The sequence below is a fragment of the Ananas comosus genome, linkage group 5, assembly GCF_001540865.1.
Source record: "Ananas comosus cultivar F153 linkage group 5, ASM154086v1, whole genome shotgun sequence".
Lineage (NCBI taxonomy): Eukaryota > Viridiplantae > Streptophyta > Magnoliopsida > Poales > Bromeliaceae > Ananas > Ananas comosus.
The window spans coordinates 4,858,552-4,875,676 of record NC_033625.1 but is presented as its reverse complement, the minus strand read 5'-3'; the positions used below and the strand labels follow the sequence as shown (position 1 = coordinate 4,875,676).

Below are 17,125 nucleotides of genomic sequence, written 5' to 3'. Positions count from 1 at the left end.
GGGCTCCCTAAAATTAAAATGTATAATATTTTAATTTTCACTATAAAAAATTTCTATATAGGGGGACATGGCCACTGTGGACCTCATAATGGCTTTCGTCCTGTCTGTAGGATATAAAAAATAATTAAAAAATTAAAAATTTATTGTTTAGAGGTTTTATCATGCCATTTTTTTTTCCAAAGGATCGTCTATTATAGAGCTACTCTAGTTTTAGACTCGCTTAATTATTTTATATTTTTATACCTAGCCACCATTTTTTTTTTTTTTTTCAAAGAAAAAAATAGGCTTGCTATCTACTTTCTTCATAGCGAATATGAACTGAATTATAAAAGTGAAGCAACTACCTCCCGAGAACTAACATTCAAAATATTATAATCAGATTAAAAGGTCGAAATCATATTTTTCTTCAACTTATAGTCATGTTTTTCTCCGAAAGAAAAATCCCAAATAGGTTAAAGCTGATGTACTAAAATGTTAAAATTATTAATATTTTAAAATAGCTAAAAACGGATATGTTAGTTCTTATTATCAGTTAACTTATTCGCGCACACAAATAAGCTCCAGTACAATAGTAAACTGTTAATGTACAAAATGCATAATTGTAGAGGAACTTTCTAGCTAGAGTAGGTATATGAAAGATTAGCAAATATGGAAAAGTGGCTTGTGATTTCACACTTTTTTTTTTTTAATAAAGATAGATAGGATGCTAATCGCTTTATTTATTTTATTTAAAAATAAACTTAGTTAGAAATATGAATCAACTAATATTCGAATTTGAAACCTCGCCAAGTCCTTTCCCACTTGCGCTAGAGACGGTCGGTAATTTCACACTTTAATTTGTTGCTTAATTATTTAATGGACTATTAAGTCAATTTGAGTGGCCGACACTGAAGCTTCATGAGAATAAATCTCCACTTAGCATGTGCTTGATCTATCTAACAATGCCCTACTTGTAGATGATGGTTTCTTTCATAATCTTATCATCCAAATCTTGAATTGTCACTTTCCCAATTCCAAGTAAAATTTTTATCCTTTAAATGCACTTTCATATCCTTGAAGTTGTTTAGACAAATATTAGAAACTTTGGAATATATAACATGGTATCAGAGCTGATCCTAAACTTTCTCAGTTCCGCGAGGTCGTGAGTTTGATTTTGTATTTATATATTCATGCATGTTATTCTACTTATCTTTTTTATTACTTTAGAGTTTATTTAATGTGTTTAATATCCATCGTACACGTGAACAGAAGTGTTAAAATAAATTTTAGATCGTTTTCTACGAGATCGGTCTTTTTTGGGAAACAGAAGTAACTAAGGGCCTGTTTGGCCTAGCTTCTGAAAAAGTAATTTCTAAACAAGTGATTTTGATTTGGAGAAGTAATTTTGGTTAAAAGCTGTAAAATATTTGGCGGAGTTTAGATAAAAGTGATTTTTCTGAAGTGATTTTAAAAAGTTGTTTGTCAAATTTTTTTTGATGTTTGCATAAATTAATATTTCTATTAAATTTTATTTTAAAATAATTTAAAATCTAAATTAAATTTGAATTAAAATTAAAATTTTTAAATTTCAAAATTGTACAAAATTTAAAATTTGATATTTTAATTAAAAAATAATTTAAAATTTTAAAATTTTAAATTTTAAAATAATTATGAAATTTAAAATTTAAAAATATATATAATTATAAATTTAAAATATAAAATTTTAATATATAAAAATAAATTAAAATTAAAATTTTGAACTTTAAATTTAGATTTAAAATTTAAAATTTAAAATCTAAATTTAAAATTTGAAATTTAAAATTTAAATATAAAAATATAAATAATTATGAAATATAAAATATAAATTATTAATATTTAAAAATATATTTAAATTTGAAATTTGAAATTTTAAATTTTAATTTTAAATTTAAAATGTTAAATTTTAATTTTAAATTTTAAAATTTTAAATTTTAAATTTTAAAATTAAATTTTAAAATTTAAAATTTAAATTAAATTTAAATATTGAAATTAAAATAAAAATAAAAATTTGAAGTTTAAATCCAAAATCAGAATCAGATTTCAAAAAACAGCTTTTTTTCTGCTTCTGATTTTGGGGCCTTCAAAATCAGTTTTCTGATTCTAAAAAGCAGAATCAGATTTTAAAATAAGTTACCAAACACTCTATTGAGCCGAAAATCACTTTTCAGCCCAAAAGCGCTTTTTGAAAGCTAGGCCAAACACCCCCTAACTAGTTAGTAGTAAATGTTATAAAAAATTGAAAAATCTAAATAATATTTGCATTATCATTTCCATTGTATATAAACACATTATGTATCAATCACTTTCTCCATCTAAATGAACCATTTCCATGGCAATTACTCAAAACTTATCCTATTGTTAGAACCCTAAAATGCTGCCACTAACATACTTCATAATCTATGGTAGGCCCTAACATTGTTGTCCAAAGCATGTGAGTGTTTCCAAGTGGTGCACAAAGATATATAAGAATAAGATAGGGAAGAATAATATTGATATGGCTAAGGCTAATAAGAGAAGAGAAGAATATTCATCTAGTTTTATTGAGGAGTACATCTCTCCTCTCGAGCACCTCTATAAATTCACCAATGTGCATGGTCTAGGACTGCAACAAAGTTTGAGTAGTGTTTGCTTATATCAAGAGCACACTTCCTCAAAGCAGTTTTGTAAGTGTTTCTGAGAGGAGAGAATGCTTAGCGTACACTCGAGAACTCGAGGAGTCTGCTCTCCATCTCCCTCAAAGGCCTCCAAAGGGAGGGCTTTGGCGGAGCTGAAGAGCATCCTCCTCGTCATCACCGTCTGCGTCTACGTGCCATTTTGTAGTAAACTTAAACTCAGAGCATCTTTGCGCCATTCTGTCAAATGCGTACGAAGTCGGAGCTCTGAGAGGAGCCCGTGGCTATCTGCAACATCGGTCGGGGTGCGACCACGCGCACTCACAGATCAAAACTACCAAACAGGCTCTTCTTTCAAGTGCTTCCTGGCTTGTGATTCTTCATGTGAGATTTGCACCATGAACTCCACATTTTACAGAAAGTTAGTCTTGAGGCATGCAGTAGCTTGAACTCTAGCTCTTCTGTTAGATATGTCTTCAATTCTGTAATCGCAAGGTTTCTTAATCCTATTCTGATGTAATTATTCTATTAAATTAAATGTAGATTATGCCTAATATATTTTTAATCTTAGTAGATTTGTATTCCTAATCGTATTAGGATTTAGCCACTATTATAAATATACTCATTTTTCCATTAATTTGGTGCGGCGGATGAGAGAGGGTGTATGTGTATTTTTGAGGATTAGGATTTTGTGAAAGAATCATATTTTGCACGCACTACCTTGACTATAATAAAGATCTCCACTGCACCTTTGTCTGTGAATGTAGGCCAATGGTCGAGCCACATAAATATTTGTGTGTTTTTTTCCCTCTCTTTTTCAATTCTTTTTTAATATTTTCACATCCGACGAACTAAACTTTTTTCTCTTTTATTATAACAAATTGATATCGGAGAAAATCAACTTTTTTTCGCTTTTATTATAACAAATTGATATCGGAGAAAATCTGGTATCAGTATAAAGTCGCAAATTTCTAACAACTTTAGTCTATTGTTATCTAAAACAAAACCACAACTACTTGCAAATTATACTTATTTTGAGCTGCTCAGAGGGAGAAAACTCCTTCAGCAGCTTAGGCGCGAGGATTTCAGAGAGAAATTACCAGTGCTCATTAATAATCTTTTTACCAGCGGAAAAATCTACAAAATTGCCTGTTAAACTAATGAGGGAAAAAAATAAAAAATAAAAAAAAGAAATTTGTAAATGGTATTAATATTGGATCTTTTAATGATGATCAAAGATCAAATAATGCTTTTGTAATAATAAGTAACTTTGATCTGGGATTGATTAAAAGCAAAAATTTGATTGCAATTGACAGAGGAAAACACTGGGCAACTTTGGATCAATTGAATACCAGTTTCGTGACAATGTCGAGAACACGTGATTAGTTTGCGAAATTTCATAGAGCTATATATAAGAACTCCTCCAAACTGGACTCCATTGCATCTATCAAACCTGGAATTACATGTAATGCTCATTTCTCAGTAACTGTTACTCTGATAGAGCACAACAGAGTAACAAGGCTCTGCAACATTATCGCGATCTGCGGGGTACACAAATTAAGGATCTCGATAAGGAGTCCTTAAAAAAGAAAAAACAAGATGTCAAAAACTATCTTTGTAACCATGATTATACGACCAATCGTAGATCTCGACAACAACGAAGTACTCAGCAGTTCCTACATCTGCTTCTTTTCCAGGAGTATATATACGCATTTGCTCCACTACTGTAAAAACGCGAAAAGGTGCACAAACTTAGTGCTACCTCGTTGTAATATGTTAATAAAGCTATAAATGTCACTGCTGATTTAAATAAACTCGCAACTAGGTAGAAGATTAGTAGCGTGCGAGCGCAAGCTCTGCTTTTGCCACCATTACAAGGGATATGCAGGCTTGCAGCTGCTGCAAAGTAATAAATCAAATGATACTGACAAATTCAAATTTTGCTTCAGCTGAAAACATGAGAAAAGAGAGATAGAGAGTCAGTTCTCCGAAATATGCTTCAGCAGAGCTGTCATTTGCTCTGCAGAAGACACTGAAAACAATTTGGCAGAAAGGCGCATCCGCAAAATCCTAGCAGTCTTCTGCACTATTTTGTGCAGCACTTCGGGCTATTTGGATGTCAGAACAAGTTACATGCTGACAAAAGAATTTGAGTTTATGGGTGATACTACATTTCTACATGATTTAGTGGCCGCCATATATATTATGCGGTTGTAGTTGTAGACAACTATTCGTACCCTCCGTCGACAAATTATCATTTGCCTTTATAGTAAACATAAGAGATGTGTTGAACAACATATTTATTCATCGAAACAAGCTCGTAAGTTTCGCGCAACTTACCATCTTCATTTTTCCCCTCTTCTAGTTAGAGATTTGAATTTATTGAGTTCATCAGTTCTATTATTGGAGAGAGCATTACAAGTTGTAGCCCAAGAGACTAAACAAGATTATTATATTCCCGCAAACGATATCCAAAAAGTAATTTAGCCAAATCTCTGGGTGTGGATAAACATATCAGAGAATCAGGTGTTGTCTAATATTCCTTTAGGAAGGCATTATCAAGTATTATTGTTATTTGCTCCACTACAAGTCTCTTTTGTACCCGCAAATTCCTCAATATCAAGTATGCCTTAGTCTACTTGCACCAATGCATTAAGTCAACCAATCAATTGGAAAGAGATGCATATAAGTCAACTATAAAATCCCACTTTACAATTATAGGATGAGGAGAATCAAATCCACCTGCCACTTGTTCTGATCTTAAATTTTCGAATTAGTTTACAATCGCTTTGCTTACTACACCATCCTTACAAACTTTTCTTTGGTATCTTATAATGCCATTAAACTTGCATTCTCACCATCTTTTAATCTAAGGATTTGGTCTATTTGAAAAGTTATATGGCTTGTGATTTTTCTTTTTTCTGGTTCACTTTGCATGGAGAAAAATGATCGATATGATTCTAATGGCTTCAATTTAAAGATATAATTTGTGTATTAAAAACCCACTTCATAAAAAGAACGCCATAATTCCTTTTTAAAGTTTTATAATGTTCAATTTGTACACTACTAGTTTCCTTGTGTACTGACTACTAGAAAAGATAGACCCATTAACCAACATCTACAGAACACTACAAAAGGAAAACACATTAACCAATATAAATTTGAGCAGTTTCTGTGCACAAGAACCAATTCTAGTTATTCACAATTCACAGAAAGATATCGCTAAACGTGTACTCAGGAAAAAAAAAAAAAAAAAATCTGTAAGATAGTAGAAGTTCAGCTACAAGATATCTGAAATAAGAGCCATGAAATCATAAATTCAATTTTGAGAACTAACTTAAAAATCAAATCCTATCAGAAGCATTGGTGGTGCAATAATGATAAATGCACAAAGACATTAATTATAAAGAAAGTGACGGCTAATTATGTGATGCAAGTGGACCTGAGGATAAGAAGAATCTAATCTAAATCTTAATATCCCCGCGACATCTGATACCTTCAACTTCACCATATCAGTTAGGTAAAATCAGGTCTATATAAGTTCATTCGGTGAGCGAATTGTTTAGTGTGGCAGCAGCAGACTCAAGTAAGTATAACCACTAAGCAAAGTTTTAGTATCTTTCATGAAATGTTGCGATCGCCAAAGCTTTAGAAGAGTTTCAAGCATCGTGAGGCGTTTGCTCTTCATCTCCCTCAAAGGCCTCCTGACGGAGGATTGGCGGAGATGATGAGCATATCCCCTCAATCCTAACGATGGAAACTACAGAAAAAGCAATCACTATTTGCTTGAGATGCCTTTTGTTCATCAAGGTATGAAAAGAACCATATGAAGTATTTGTAGATTTATGGTAGCATTCATTTATTATTTTATTTGGACTAATGTGTAGAATCTATCATACATACCAAATTTATATAAAAAAAAGAAAGATAATTTCCATCCATCTCTTTTGTAGAATGATGCACCATCAACTCTTACATTCAGATGATTTTACTAACAGAGTTTTCCATTTGCATTCCTTAAAAGCAACATGCTTCTATTAATGCTTTTAATTATCAATTAACTTCGATTCGTATATTAAGCATCTTCCTGAATTACGTACATCGGCTGTTCAAAGTTCAAGAGACATATAGTTAATTAATATAGTCTCATAGTTACTGAAACGAAAGTGTTCTTATATTCTTCCGAATAATATATAGTTTCACATTATGATTTAAGTTTGTTTGAAGAACCAGGAGTCATTTCTAAGAAGCGCAATAACGATTATACTGCGATAAGTAAAACATCTCTTTCTACATAATAATCACCATGCATAACTATGAAAGCGCGTTCAATAGCCGGAAATGCTATGATATCAGAGAAAAAACATCAAACTATACAAACAAAATCCAGCATAAGGTACAAAGAATGAGCTCTCAAAAGTAGTAGAGAAACCAAGCCTACATGAAATCAGAATCAGAGGACGATGAGGACAAGGAGTAGGATGACCAACACCATCACAAAGATTATCAACGCCCAGAAACACTGTCAAATATTAGTCAGCAAAACACATAAATGTCACGACAAAAATAAATCCAAATGCGAAAGAACTAATGTCAATATATAAAAGATAGACCAATAAATTTCTCAAACACGCCTGGAACATTGGTTTTATATTTCCAAAGGCCACGCAATCTGATATTTCGTTTCAGCGAACATCAATTAAAAGTTTGAAGCAACTTAGACATTTTTTTCCAGATAGATTAAAGAAGGTTTTTTTATATTTTTATGATCTATATTTCTGCTTCTTTGGATAATTATTCACTGCTTTGCAACCCTAATTTGTGAACCAATCTGTTATCTCTTTTTCTTAAGAAAGGTACAGTTCAAAGCTATACATGTTGATGCGTTCGAGGCTAACTTAACAAGCAACACATAGTTGTATACTTGCCAAAATCTCGCCAAAGAGGAAAAACTTTATTCTCTCTTCTTAACTTTGGGATCACGGCTAAATGAGATTTTCTTTAAAAAAAAATCCTTCATTGAACTACGCAAATATGCGTTAACCGAGCTGCTATTTACATAATTTTATAATGATTTAATGATCTTAATAGTGGATACAGGGTTCACTAAAAGTTAAAATGCAATTGACACTATCTATCATTGTATTCTTGTTCGGTTAGCGAGGTTCCAAAACTTACCCATCTAGACTTGCTACTTTCGGAAGCTGTGCGGACTTGAGTTTTAGCTGAGGCGTTTGAAACATATGCTGCCTCGACATGCTTATCTATGCTGTCTGCCAAATTTCACCCAACTTTGAGAAACAAATAAGAAAACACAACCGGCACTCGGAAATAGAAAATGATTTAGTAAGAGATTCTTATCATACCGATTGTAGCTTGCTGGTCAAGTAGTAGTATGGCGAGATCCTTGTAGATCTCGTTCACTTGTTCGACGTCGTAGTTTATTTCTCTTATTCCCTGATCTCTTTCCTCTATCACGACATCATTGGAAGCTATCTCATTGTCCAAAGTAAGCACTTCTTGCCTGTAACATGGAGCGATTAGCCCCAAAAAACAAAACATATTTTCTCGCCGCAAAAACCAGAACATCAAATTTAACACCTAAGTTTTGATACAAAGCTAGCTATTAGAAGAAGCCTATCTGGAATAAGCAATTCTTACTATCTCATTGATTGCCAATTATTAATGTTCACCTCCCTCTTCTAAACTCTCGATTACTATATAGCATATCACATTCACAATTCACGCAAAGATCGGGATGCTTACCTTTTCTGCCCCCACGGATGCGTGCGGTCGTCTTCATCTTGCTCTTCTTGTTGGCGCTCTTCTGCAACCGATCTATCGAAAATAAAATGCATAAGTAACCAATCATTAATTTACATAATAAATGTGACAAACTACACGAGGATTCATCCTTCATTATCCTCAATTGTCCTAAACAAATGTGACTCAAACGCCCCTAAACTCATCGAGAACACCGCGAGAGTAGGGGGAAGGAGACCTAAGTACCGAGTGTCGCATGACGGTCACATGCTGACGACATTTACAAAAGCTAGCTAGAGTTGGTCCCGGATGGTTGATTGAAACAAACAGATTGCAGTCTCTTTTATGTCTGAAAATTCTGATTTTGATCTGCACTCCTGCTGATGTTTTACGAGGTCTAGCGCAAAGCCTAATACCTTTCGTGCGTGGCGGATGAAGAAGATGAAGAAGGATTGGGGGCATAAGCCGCCTCCTGCTCTGCCGCGAGCTTCTGAATCTTCTGGAATTCCTGCAGCACTGCCTGCAAGTCCTTCGCCAGCTTCGATTCCTCCTTCTTCTTGCTCAACTTTAAATAAGAAAAACAAATAGAAAAATTAGAAACAAGCAACAATTTCATTAATTTCACCGACAAATCAACAAATTGTGAAGTAGTTTATGCGTGTATGCGTGCATACGTCTCCACCGCGATTAGCATCACTTAAGGCTTTTAGCTTCTCCGACGTCTCCTTCGCAAGCTCCCCGATTCGCTTCCTCGCATTTTGCCTATAAAGTACGAACTATTAGAGAGTAGGAAATAACTCAGGAACTCTCAACTTACAGGACAGAGATCAGATGAATCATATCACGTAGAGCGACAGAAGAAAACATTCTACCGAATAGTATAAAACAAGAGAGCGATGATAACAGTTTACAAGGCTCGACGGTGGTCAGGGGTGTCCTTGACGGTGCCGACGGCGTCGACGAGGCGGCGGAACCCGGCGACGGCGGTGTTGAGCTGGAAGATCCCGGCGGAGACGCCGGACTTGGGCCCTCCCGTGGCGGCGGCGACGGCGACGGTCGAGCCCCGCTCGATGTCTTGGAAGCTCATGGCTGCGTCTTCCTCCCTTTCGCCGCGAGCGGACAAGGAAAATGGAGAAGGCGGATCGAAAATCAGTTTAGAAGAAGGCCAGTGGGGGTCCGCCACCGCCACCGACCTCGTTCCTGCGCTGTAAAGACGCGATAACGACTTTTTTTTTAAAAAAGGGTTGATTGATAATATACTCGTAAAATAATCGGTATTTTATAAAATTACTTTTTTATGTTTTTTAAAAATATATTTTTTACTGCCACTAATTTTTTTTATTTATTTTTTCATCCTTCTAAATATGTTTTTTTATTACCACTCATTTTTCTTATTTGTGCTTAAATTAGAAATTAAAAAAATATTTTAATTTCTCCGATAGAAATTTAATTTGATATTAATCTAAAATGACTTAACAGATACTAACGGTAAAGTTAATTTTTAATAACGAAAAACTACGCGAGAGATATATTTAAAAATTATAGAAATATATAAGATAATTTAAAATTTTTTGAGAAATATATAGATAATAATTATTATTATTCCTGTTAAAAGAGATCCAAGAAATAATGCTGGAATAAAATGTCCAAAAATATTGATACTAATAGAAATGTAAATACTATCTTTTTATTTTATTTTATTAAAACAAATACTATCCGTAAACATCTTAAATTTTATGGTTTTGAAATTTTAATTTTTAATTTTTTTTTAACTTTTTTAGTATTACAAGTAAATAATTCTTGAACCGTAAAAAGTTTACAACATCAAATTTGTATCTATACATTATATGTGCATAGATAATGTTAGATTTTTAGTCAACTCAATTCAAAGTGTCGAACGGTCCAAAAAGCTCCTTCTTGCTAATTCTACTGAGTACGTACGTGTCGCGTTGGTTGGGATTTTTTTCATTTATTTATTTACATTTATATTTATTTTTTTTTTGACATGATGTTGTTTCTCCAGGCAACGTGTCAAATTAATGTTAGCGATCACGTCTAGATGTCTATCTAATGATCTGTGCTCTTATGCGGATTTTCGGAGCTCCAACCGAGTGGCCACCTCAACCCATTTAAAAATATGATTATTTTTTTTAAAAAAAAATATACTAGTCTAATTCACCTACGTACGCGCAATGTATTAATATATACATATATCAGAGTTTAGAATATAATAATAATGCTCAGGATTAAATAATAGTGTTTGAAATTTAGTAATCTACATATATCTTGTAATAATAATATTATCATGCCATCAATATCTAATGTTTAGTAATTAAAGTTTATGTTGTAATGATAATATTATCATATCATCAATAATATTATAGGAGACATTTAAATGTCACTCTGTAATTGTTATTGGGATTATTGTCTCTCATATTTTCATCAAAAAAGGATTGTGTCGCCTACACTTTAGATTAGAAAATACGTGCTTATACATTTATCAAATGAAGTTCGTGTCACAGGCTTTTTGAAGTAAAAAAAACAAATAGTAATTATATATTAGAAGAGTTTGGGAGCACAATTCTATAGATTAATTTTTTAAAAAAAACTATAATTCTCCTCAAATGACTTCTAATGACAAATAACACTTGTCTATATACCAATTATGGATGCCCACAATATTTTTGAGGAGTCGGCAATATTATTTTTAAACACTTTATATATATAGATGTCAACACATCAATAATATAGTTAAATATAAATTATAAAAGATTCGAAACATTATTGAAGGATAAATGATTAGGGCCGAGCATCAACTATTGTCTATTTTGTAATGACCATCACTTTTTTAAAATTTTTAAAGTTTTATTTTTTATTTAAAATATTTAAATTTAAAATATCATAACTTTTATAGTCTATTGATGACAAATTATTACGGCCTCCTCTACTAGAGAATAGTTTTACTATAAAATTTAATAAAATTTTTAATTTATTTGACTAAATTGTTTAAATAGATTTTTAAAAAAATCAATAAAAACATAAAATATAAAGTTTCACTTTCGCATCAAAATGACCAAGTTAAAACCACAAATCTCAGCTGTTTCCCGCCACCACTAACCCCCACGCTATAAGTTACCTTTCCCCGCCACATTTGCTTTCTTCTTCATCCTCGTCGCACCTTTTCATGCGCCTCCTCTCTCTCCCCCGACCCCTCCTCCTCTTTCGACCTTTCTCCACCACCACCCCGACCTCAAACCCTAACCCTAACCCTAATGCCACCCCCAAATGGCCCCTGCTCCTCCTCCCCCGCCCCATCTCCACCATCGTGCACCTCCACCAGCTCCTCTCCCGCGCCGTCGTCTCCGGCCTCCTCCGACCCCCCCACCTCGCCCTCTGGAACTCCCTCCTCCACTCCCTCACCCGCGGCCCCTCTCCCTCGCTCGCCCTCTCCCTCTTCCTCCTCGTCCGCGCCGTCGGCATCAGCGCCGACAGCTACACATTCACCTCCGCACTCAAAGCCTCCTCCCACCTCTCCCTCCTCACAACAGGGGAGGAGATCCATGCCTTAAGCATCAAACTCGGGTTCAATTCCGACACCTTCGTGCTCAACTCCCTTATCAACATGTACTCCGTCTGTGGCTCCCTGGGTGCGGCAAGAAAGGTTTTTGATTTGGCTATGGAGAGCTCCCGCGATGTTGTTTCCTGGAATAGTATGATATCTGGGTATTTACAGAGAAATCTGTGTGACGAAGCTTTGCGGGTTTTTGTTAAAATGGTTAGAGAGTCAGTTGTGATGGATGAGGTCACCCCGGTGAACGCATTGATTGCATGTGGGAGAACTGGGGCGATCGATCTCGGTAGGAGGATTCATGCGCTGGTCGTGGTGAATGGGTTTGAGTTGAATCACTACTTAGGTTCTTCTCTAGTTAGTATGTACGCAAAGTGTGGGCTCGTTGAGGATGCTCGTAATGTGTTTGATGAAATGCCTGATAGGAATGTGGTATGTTGGACTTCGATGATTGCCGGGCATGCTCAATCGGGGAGGTTTAAAGAGGCAGTTGAGCTTTTTAGGGAAATGCAAATTATGGGAGTAAAAGCAGATGACGCCACTATTGCTTCTGTCGTTTCTTCGTGTGCCCAAATGGGCGCTCTTGATCTAGGAAAGTATGTCCATGCTTATTGTGACATCCATGGCATAGGTAAAGAACTCTCAGTGAAAAATGCATTCATTGACATGTACTCAAAGTGCGGGGACATTGAGAGAGCCTATGAGATATTCAATGGATTGGCTAAGCGGGATGTCTTCTCATGGACAGCGATGATATCAGGCCTGGCCATGAATGGGTATTGCAAAGATGCATTGGATTTCTTCGAACAAATGGAAACAAAGTGTGAGGTTAGGCCAAATGAGGTAACTTTTCTGGGTGTCTTATCTGCTTGTAGCCACGGGGGATTTGTTGGAAAAGGTTACTATTACTTTGACCGCATGAATAAAGTCTACAAGCTTACTCCTAAAATAGAGCATTATGGGTGTATGGTCGATCTTTTGGGCCGTGCAAAGCTTTTGGCTGAGGCAGATAGATTTATCAAGGCAATGCCGGTCGTTCCTGATGTGGTTATTTGGCGATCACTGCTTTTTGCATGTAGAACTGTTGGGGAGGTTAAATTAGCAGAACGCGCAGCAGAGAGAATTATGAATTTGGAGCCGGATAAATGCGGAGGGCATGTTTTACTTTCTAATGTATATGCCACAACCTCAAGGTGGAGTGAAGTGAACAGGGTGAGGAGAGTGATGAACAAATGGAGAATAAACAAACAGCCTGGCTGTTCCTTCATAGAAGTGAATGGTATTGTATGTGAATTCCTTGCAGCAGACACATCACATCATGAATTGGAAGCTATATATAAGCTTCTTTGGGGAATTAATAAACTGATTATATAGGGTTCAATGCTATCAATGTTACAAATGAGAAACATGCATTAAATTAAGCACCAAGGCTACTGATCGCATTTCAATAATTTATGCATTCTTTACAGCAAAAAAATTCAGCTTCACACTGAACGTCAGGTTAAAGTTTTCCCTTACATTCTTTTGAGACTTTTGCAATGCTCGCTTACTTAACAGCCTCCATTATTTGTTGTCCTAATAAGTTGAATGATTCGGGAGCTTCGGATTGAAATCTGGCTTCATAAACATTTTCTGTGTCTGCATTTACTAGGTTGAGACGAACATTTTAAGCTTAAGATGAGAAATGACAGGAAGATGTAAAATTTTATTAAGAAATATAAATTAAGAATCTCAATATAGTTAAGTGGTTGCCCTAATGATTGTTGAAAATTTGTGAGAGGATATCACCAATTTTATATGCTCAGAAATGCTTATTAATTTTGGTGTTGTTTATTACCTTAAGAGCCAAGAGAACCTATCATACACTGTTTGTACATGAACTCATCATCTTGTAGTCAGTCCTATTTGGTCTTTCAACCTTCAGTAAACCAGCAAAAGAATGAAGCTGCATTCATTTCTTCAACTTGACACGTGTGCTAGAGGAACTTATTATTTAGTATATGACAAGCCCGCTAATTGAACGAAGGACAGTGTATAAACATTTTAGATTATTGATTTAGTGCTAACATTATGCATTATTTCCGAATCATCGTATATTCCATGGTGATAGCATCCTTCAAGTTCAATTTTTAGTATATGCATTACCAATCGTACTCGATGTTCTAATATAGCCATTACTCCATCACAGGCAATCATCAGTGCATATATAGTTACTTCCAATATTATGGACACTAGAGAATAAGGACCTGTTCGGATGTTGGTAGAAGTTATCCTGTGATATTGTGTAGTATAAAGATTTTCTCTTGTGATTACAACCTAGGACATTGATTTCGTCTATTGCAAGATCTTAAAACCATGATTTCCTAGGATATTGCATTTCGCCAACATATGACATGATTATCATATTCTGAGAATTTAATGCTCTGTATATACCATGCATTATTAGACACATTCTCATCCTCTCTGTTTACCAATTAACTCTTGCTTCTTGAGTAAACAAGAAAGATATGCTGAGTAAGAATTTCATTCATAAAAATGGGCCTTAAACATGTTGCAGGTAGTTGATTAAATCTGTTGTAGTACATTAATATCTTGAGAACTGTTGGCAGTCATTCTTTCTGTCTTGTTTTCTACCTTTCTTCATTTCCTGATGTTCTTGGTCTAGTTGGACTAGCTTTATAGGTACTAGATCTTGTATTGAAATGATGATCATCTCCACTGTACCTAAAATCTTCTAAATGTTCTGTAGGTTGCTTCAGATGCTATACATATATGCATGCAGATCAAAATGTCACTACTGAAAACAAAATTATTCCAATGCTACACATGCAAGGAAGTGAGAACTGAGAACTTAATCGACTACAGTCAAGCAGATGGAACAACACTAGACCTCTTAGAACAACCAAAGAGGTTCTAAATAAGCGCTATTACTAGTTATCCCAATATTCACAGGGATGTTGATTGGTTGAGGTTAGATGTGTTTAACTCCACTTTGGTTTTGATGCATCTGGATTCAATAGTTCGAACAAATAATAGTCATTTTTAAATCGTTTGCTTATTATGTTAGTACGTAACTTTACCTTTAGCATGTCAACACCTCACATATCCTGAAATGGACATAGTAGCTATTACTCGTTTATTCCCTATCCTCCTCCTACTCATTCTTACTTGATAAGAATACAATGTATCTGAGTAAATACGTACATTTATATGTTGTTACTAACATAGCCTTGACGAGTTACATTTTGATTCATTTGGACACTACAGAAGACAACTAGGGAAGCGGGCAAAAAAAGAAACATGGAACAGCTCTCTCCTCCTTTCACACCTGCAATAGGAGGGGCGGATATCTCACGGGAGCCAAAAAAGAGGAAAAAAAAAAAGAACTAGAAACACAGAGACATGTTTCTGGAGATCGAATAGTGTGGGAAGATGCTTCAATGGCCGCGAGGATTCACTCCGACCGATTCAAGGGTCTCGACACTGTGACGGCTGCATAAGATGCTTGCATGATTAGAGAGAGAGAAAAAAGTGATCATAAGAAAGTGAGGAAGAGTGAAGGAATAAGTACCGGTTGTAGGGGTTTGCTCTGGTTGGGTCGGAGATGCCAGACCGCACTGCGTCGAAGTCCTGGAGGTGGGCCACCTTGCGGAGGAAGGACTTGTGGACAAAGGGATCATCCACCTCGGGCAGTGTCTCCCGCCTCTTCTTGTTCACCCTCACGTTCGGCGAGTGCACCAGCTGCTGCTTCGCGGTGTGTGCCCCCATCAACACCGCCGCCGTTATCATCCCCAGCACCACATACACCGGCATGAACTCCCCCTTCAACGCCGCCCTGCACACCATACACCATTAAAGGTTTTTCTCTCTTTTCTTTTTCATATATATACCACTATGCATTTGAAAGAATTGCGGTAAGATCTCTGCAACGTCTAAATGTATCTGTTTGTGCTCATTAAAACTGTATTTACTTGCATACATGCCTATCTAGGTTTTATGCATTCAAAAAGTACAAACTAATTTTTGCATGGATTTCTCTAGTGCAAACAAACGTGTGAATAAGTTTTCGAAGGCTGACATGTATATCAAAGTTTTGCTAAGGTATTTTTTATACAATTTTTGATATTAACATATGTATATATATGTAGAAGTTTTAGTTTTCGGAGCCAAATGCTTCCATACGCTACAAAAATAGTCGTCATATTGTTACCAGTAGAATGCTGTGATGATTCTTTTATAGTTATCTCCTATTGCAGCTCTTTTTCAAATGAAAGGTGACAATTCTTCTGTTGTGCAGAAAAAATCGTAGATAAGAGATCGCGTAGAATATATTTGGCTAGAGAGAAATAACATTTTTAATCACAGGAAGTTCTTTAGGTAGATTTTAGATGAGATTATAAACGTGCACAGTTCTCGGGTTAAGTATTGCATGAGGTGATAGAGTGAGGAGTCTTTTTTTCCTTTCCCCTTAGCTTTTTGCCTTGGCTTTTGTTTTGTTGGTTCCGTCGCGCTCTCTGCTTTTGTACTGACTCTTTTCCTCTTTCTTTTGTGAATTTGTTGTCTCATTTGTGTAACATAATTCATTTAACTTACTTAATAAAACAGGTCGCATGATACCTTTTTGTCTCAAAAAAACAAAAAAAGAGATCGCGTAGAGGATCCCTTTACCTGAACCTGGCACTGTGTGAGTCGTCTCCAAAATCGCCTGCGGTGGGCGGCGCCACGGGCTTCATCTTGGGCGCTGTCGCAGTTGTGAGGCTCCGTGTCAACGCGCTCTGGTTCGCCGCCACCATTGATCTGCAGTAATTCATCACACTCTTTGAAGCCATGGCGAAATTAATGTGTATTCTTTCCCTCCTCCACTGCAGAACTTAACTGATCTTCTGAAGAAACAAGCAAAAAAATGGGTCGTCCATAAATAGTGGTGAGACGTACACGCGGCAAGCGATCCTACGTTGTCTCGTGCGGCACTTTTGTAGGCATGAACTAATGATATTGGGGACAGATGGGTATACGCCGTGTGAGGAGTGTTACAAGTGGTTGTGCCAACCATTTTTCACTGCAATTGTATTTTTCATATATATATATATATATATATATAAAGTGGAAGGCTACTATGCTATCGGAAGCACGGAGCCTTCCGTGCTTCAGCTCGTTTTCGATG

General features: G+C 35.6%; 3 protein-coding genes across 7 annotated transcripts; 1 reads left to right on the top strand and 2 right to left on the bottom strand.

Annotated features, from left to right (window-relative positions):
* On the bottom strand, positions 4,041-9,504 carry LOC109709942 (syntaxin-22-like). Of its 3 annotated transcripts, XM_020232326.1 has the most exons (8): positions 9,305-9,504; positions 9,068-9,155; positions 8,810-8,958; positions 8,397-8,468; positions 7,997-8,154; positions 7,809-7,903; positions 7,072-7,152; positions 4,254-4,354 (listed from the first exon to the last, which is right to left on the bottom strand). In XM_020232326.1, the coding sequence occupies exons 1-7, from the start codon at positions 9,478-9,480 to the stop codon at positions 7,084-7,086; spliced, it is 807 nt and encodes a 268-aa protein (XP_020087915.1). In that variant the 5' UTR covers positions 9,481-9,504; the 3' UTR covers positions 4,254-4,354; positions 7,072-7,083. The 3 variants fall into 3 exon arrangements, with proteins under 3 accessions (XP_020087916.1, XP_020087915.1, XP_020087914.1); XM_020232325.1 differs by lacking the exon at positions 4,254-4,354 and having other exon boundaries at positions 6,918-7,152; XM_020232327.1 differs by lacking the exons at positions 7,072-7,152; positions 7,809-7,903 and having other exon boundaries at positions 4,041-4,354.
* LOC109710319 (pentatricopeptide repeat-containing protein At4g14820-like) lies at positions 11,520-15,329 on the top strand. Of its 3 annotated transcripts, XM_020232829.1 has the most exons (3): positions 11,520-13,240; positions 14,711-14,931; positions 15,229-15,329. In XM_020232829.1, the coding sequence occupies exons 1-2, from the start codon at positions 11,578-11,580 to the stop codon at positions 14,806-14,808; spliced, it is 1,761 nt and encodes a 586-aa protein (XP_020088418.1). In that variant the 5' UTR covers positions 11,520-11,577; the 3' UTR covers positions 14,809-14,931; positions 15,229-15,329. The 3 variants fall into 3 exon arrangements, with proteins under 3 accessions (XP_020088418.1, XP_020088420.1, XP_020088419.1); XM_020232831.1 differs by lacking the exon at positions 14,711-14,931; XM_020232830.1 differs by lacking the exon at positions 14,711-14,931 and having other exon boundaries at positions 11,520-13,461.
* LOC109710313 lies at positions 15,634-16,809 on the bottom strand (the record flags this gene model as incomplete). The annotated part of the gene is made up of 2 exons (XM_020232823.1): positions 16,630-16,809; positions 15,634-15,796 (listed from the first exon to the last, which is right to left on the bottom strand). Coding segments are annotated over exons 1-2 (324 nt in total), but the record flags the coding sequence as incomplete, so codon positions are not given.

Excerpts from the sequence above, each read along its gene's own strand:
- LOC109710319 (XM_020232829.1), top strand. The coding sequence starts at position 11,578 with ATGCGCCTCCTCTCTCTCCCCCGACCCCTCCTCCTCTTTCGACCTTTC. Across the intron at positions 13,241-14,710 it reads TTCCTTCATAGAAGTGAATG|GTTGCTTCAGATGCTATACA; the intron begins GTATTGTATGTG and ends AATGTTCTGTAG.
- LOC109709942 (XM_020232326.1), bottom strand. The coding sequence starts at position 9,480 with ATGAGCTTCCAAGACATCGAGCGGGGCTCGACCGTCGCCGTCGCCGCC. Across the intron at positions 8,959-9,067 it reads ATGCTAATCGCGGTGGAGAC|TTGAGCAAGAAGAAGGAGGA; the intron begins GTATGCACGCAT and ends TCTTATTTAAAG. Across the intron at positions 7,904-7,996 it reads TGACCAGCAAGCTACAATCG|ACAGCATAGATAAGCATGTC; the intron begins GTATGATAAGAA and ends GAAATTTGGCAG.